Below are 4,922 nucleotides of genomic sequence, written 5' to 3' on the forward strand. Positions count from 1 at the left end.
GCATCGCAACAGCGCGACAGATCGCTCGCGATTAGTTGGCGCTCTGCATGCATAGACGGACGGCTCGTGCGTGGGCCGTTGCCCGCATACTGCACATGTATTTTCTTACGCGAACACCTTTAAACGGGCTTGTAAAGCGGTGTTTATGGTGGCTTCCGTTTGATTCGCGCTATTCATAAAAATAAATAAAGCAAGATTTTAAAAAATCCAAGAAAATTGAAATTTTCTGTAGTAAAGTTCTCGATAATTTGAAAACAAAATCTGAGGGATAAAGAACCTTTTATGCAATTTTACAAAAAATAATGTACATCGGGCTAACCCTGTGGACACAAAATTGGGCGACGTCTTTACGGCACCGGTACTACATCTTTACGACATCTCTAGGACATCCTATGTCCATGACGTTTCAGTGTCTTTGCGATATCGTAAAGACATCGTCGGATCATACGACTTATTAATGATATCGTAAAGACACCTTAACGACATAGACATAGGATGTCGTAAAGTTGTCGTAAGGATGTCACAACGATGTCGTAAAGACGTCGCCAAACTTTGTGCCTACTGGGAACACTTTATTAGTAGAATATAACTTGTAATACAGCTTACAATATTGGTATATACTTCCGTAACTTTTCAGGAATGGGATACCCGCTTCTTAGAGCAATTTGGCACAGGAAATCGAATCGCCACGGTTCTGTTTTATGTAAGTAAGGAAATACTTTTCAACGCGAACTTAGATTCATTAGAATTACACGCGTGGTTCAAAAAGTACAAATTCAAACATCATTAAATAGAATAAAGCAAGAATTTAATTTCCCAATACAAAAATGGTTTTAATTTAAAAAGCCTTTTATTGAAACGTACATGTTTACATTTTATATTAAACTTCATGATTTTCGAAGATGCAATTCCAAACTATTCAATGAGCTGTTTATACAAGCGAAGTGAAATAAGCGAACGTAAAGTACGCCTATTTTATTATCGCTTACTTCACACTGCTGTCCATGGGGACAAAGATTGTTGTTCTGAAGGAGCTAATATCGTAAAGGCCTGTACACGCTCGGTTGCTTGTACGCTAGCGTAACCAGTGATCTCAACTTTGGTATGTAGACTTATTGCGCTTGCCCTAGGACGCTTAAGAAAAACACGTAGCGACAAATCATTACCATAGCAATCAGGACGCTTTCACACGATTGCAAATTAGCATATTGCATGCAGAAGGTCCACAAGAGTGAAAGCGATGGGAACTGTATGTTCTGTTATCTATCTCTTTCACTCCTGTGAACTTTCTGCATGCAATCTGCTGATCTGCAATCGTATGAAAGCGCACTAATAAGCCGCGCTAGGTTCCTCTTAGGGACAGTCCACAATGAGAGTCTTAAGCGTCGACGTTCAAACGTATATGCGTTGGCAACAACGTGCGTATGGTGGCAAAATACGCATGTACGCTTGAACGTCGACGTTCAAGACTCTCATTGTGGACTGTCCCTAAGAGAAACCTAGCGCGGCTTATTAGTGCGCTTTCATACGATTGCAGATCAGCAGATTGCATGCAGAAAGTTCACAGGAGTGAAAGAGATAGATAACAGAACATACAGTTCCCTCTACATGCCAAAAGTGGGGTCACTAAGCGTAATGGCGTTTTGTGTTTGCATCTGGATAAAAACCATGGTCAAAAGGGTTTGTGAACACACTGGACAAACGCAGTTACGCTACGCTCCAATTTGACGCAAAAAATCTTAAATTTTCGCAGACAAATAGCTCCAGAGGATATATTACTTAAACGATTTAATATTTTCTTTTTTTGAATTACTCTGTATTAAATTCTTTAAAAATTGCATTTTTCTTGGGTAAGGATTTAACTTTATTTGTGTAATATTCCTCTTTTTGGTTTGAAGATTCATTTCCTTTAATAGGAAGTTTATATTTGTTGATTGAGAAGACATCTGTTTAATCAAAATTGAACTGTTTTCGTGTAAAATGCTACTGTTTTGTGAAAAATTCGTTCTTTTTTATTTAAAAATTAATTTTTCTTTTAAAAAAATAGTTTATCAAAAAATCGTTGTTTTTTAATTTAAAATGAATCTTAGTGGAAAAAATTCATTTTTTTTTTAGTTGAAACTTAATTTGGTTGAAAATTTTACTATTTTGCTGAAAACTCGTTTTTGTCTACATAATTGATTTTTAAAAGTAAAATTTAACTATTTTATTAATGATTGCATTTTTTTAGATGAAAATTCTACTATTTAGTTAAAAATTCGTGTAATAAAATGTCTTGATTTTTGGTAGAAGATTATTCTTGTTGGTGGAAACTTCATATGAGTATTTATATTCAACTATTTTGTTGGTAATTAAACTATTTTCTGGACTTCAAAAATTACATTTCTATTGAAAATGCATATTTCTTGATAGCAAATAGGACTATTTTGTAGAAATCTCGCCATTAATGTTAAAAGTGTATTAAAAAGATTGAAACAGATTTCCAAAATTGTAAAAAAATAATTTCAAAAATAATTGAAAAGTTAAAAAGATTCCAAATAATGGAAAATAAAATGATACAAGGAAATTTTATTAAGATTCGTATGAAAATTGAAAATAGTTTTTCATCTAAGAAAATTAATTTTAAGAGATTTCTCGGAAAACTATGTATGGTTATTTTTATTGAAAAATTATTTTTTACAGAATACGTAACGAAAGTTTAAAACAAAAATACGTTTGATGTGTATAAATTCATGAAAGTTAATTTTTTTATTTTTTAACTCACAGATTTTTAATTTAAAATTGGAAAATTAAAAATGATGCCTTATTTTAAAAAATTAATTTGAAGAGCATATTTGAAAAAATTGTAAAACATGTCCACAATTGTCAAAGAATAATCTGAAACATTTTAAGGGATTTTTTTTTATTCTTCAGGAATGATTGAATATAGGTTTTTGAGGATTTTGAAATCAATGTTTGGAACTTTTTAAGCATTTTGAAAGACTGCAACAGAAGAAATAAATTTCACAAAAATTCCAAGAAAAATTAAAAATGCGTTTTGAATTTCAACGTAGCCTATACTTTATTCTACATTTTCATGTTTTGAACGGAATTTTTCAGCTTTATGAGTTTCAGTTGTTTCATTTCAAACGAAAAAAATGTTTGCAAATCGAGAAATTATTTTTCCTCTTATATGGTTTATTCTTCACGCAGAGGGTACTTTCAAAAAAAGTAAATATAAAAAAATATGATTTTTGGAGCATTTCGAACAGCTATTATCCCATAATGCGCATCAGCACGGTGAGTCACGATGACCTCAACCGTTTTATTCTCTCCGTGTAATGAGCTAGACTGGCTAAAGGAAGTGTAATCCAAAATCACAATACCAGTATTGTAAAGTGAATTTTCAACACTTGTATTCTTTTCCTAGCGGACTCAGTGAACGGAAACGATATTCTACAGAGTAATAACACTGTTTGGAGTTCCAGGCAAAATAATAGGATGTTTATATCTACTTTGTACGATGTTTGCTATACAAAACTATGTGACAAATATACTTTTTAGATGAATGATGTCGAAAAAGGAGGTGAAACAGTTTTTACTGAGTTGGACGTTAGCATACGGCCTAAAAAAGGTAGTGCAGTATTCTGGTATAACCTTAAACGAAATGGAAAAGGAGATAATTCGACTAGACATGGAGCATGTCCAATAATTTCTGGAAAAAAATGGAGTAAGTTTTTTAAATTTGAAATCTTAAAAAAGAAACCACATTTAACTCAAATAAAATTTAATTTATTGCTTAGTCAAGTCATAATGATTGTGAATAAGGACATAATGCCAACAGTTTAAATAACTTTCTAAAATTGATAATGTTCTATAAAAACATCGGCCATTAACATATTATAAGAATGTATTCTAAAAACAATTCCTGATTTAGTTAATTTTCTTTTTTACTCAGGAAGAAAATAAATTGGTTTTAAGAAATTTCCCAAGTATTTTCAAAGCATCCCTATAAGCATTCATGAAGAGCTTGTATTTCATTGATCATACAATTACAAACAATTTTGTTTAATAATAATTGTTAAGTTTTTTTACAATAATATGTTTGTTTAATTACAGTTGCTACTATATGGCTGCACGAACATGGTCAAGAGTTCATCAGGCCCTGTACTTTATTGGAAAATGAATAAATCATCTATATTTGCTAAGTTAATTTAAAGAGTTAACATAAATTCTATGGAACTATAAAAATTGTAAATAATTTATGATTAAACTTCGTTAGGGATCGTCCATACATTACGTAAGAATTTTTTCTTTTGTTTATATCGCTGTTTCCTTTTCAACTTAATAAAAATATTATTTTCGTCTTTATTCAAACAACAGAAAAACGTCTTACGTAATATATGGACAATCCCTTATAAGTTTTGTTTTTGGTTTAAAAGATGGCTTTTCAAAAGTTTTTGTACTTTTGAATTCTGAAAAAATTTCTTCGAAAATAATAATGCATACATATTGCTAAACTTACTGAATTCAGAGCAATTAACAATAGGGTATTGATATTACTAACTTAAATTATTTAAATTTATTTTATTTAATATTTAAAGCAATCTTTTTGAAACTTACAAGTTTAGAGATTGTTTTTGACAACTTTAGAAACCTTTTGAATTTTTTTTATATCTTTTTAAATATTCTGTGAAAAGTAAGTTTTCAAATTTAAAAATTACTTTCAGCTTTCTCGCAGATAATCGTAAAATATTTGTATTATTATCATGAAAAGTTTCAAGATCCTTAAAAAGCTTCTTCATTTTTCATATACTTCTGTATATTTTCTAAAATAATTAGAAATTTTACTCACATTTTTCAAACACATTCTAAAAATAAAAAAATTATCTCAAAGTGTTCTAGATTTTTTTTACCATTTAAAATTTTCTTGACAATCATAA

At 30.4% G+C, this 4,922-nt stretch overlaps 1 protein-coding gene across 1 annotated transcript in view; it reads left to right on the plus strand.

The window, feature by feature from the left end:
* Positions 1-4,169, plus strand: part of LOC117179960 (prolyl 4-hydroxylase subunit alpha-2-like) — a 57,875-nt gene extending 53,706 nt beyond the window's left edge. Inside the window, exons 6-8 of the mRNA XM_033372220.1 lie at positions 638-703; positions 3,544-3,709; positions 4,099-4,169. Coding sequence (XP_033228111.1) covers positions 638-703; positions 3,544-3,709; positions 4,099-4,169 — 303 coding nt within the window. The remainder of the gene's footprint in view (positions 1-637; positions 704-3,543; positions 3,710-4,098) is intronic.
* The last annotated feature ends 753 nt before the right edge of the window (positions 4,170-4,922 follow it).

This window comes from Belonocnema kinseyi, chromosome 1 (assembly GCF_010883055.1).
Source record: "Belonocnema kinseyi isolate 2016_QV_RU_SX_M_011 chromosome 1, B_treatae_v1, whole genome shotgun sequence".
Classification (NCBI taxonomy): domain Eukaryota; kingdom Metazoa; phylum Arthropoda; class Insecta; order Hymenoptera; family Cynipidae; genus Belonocnema; species Belonocnema kinseyi.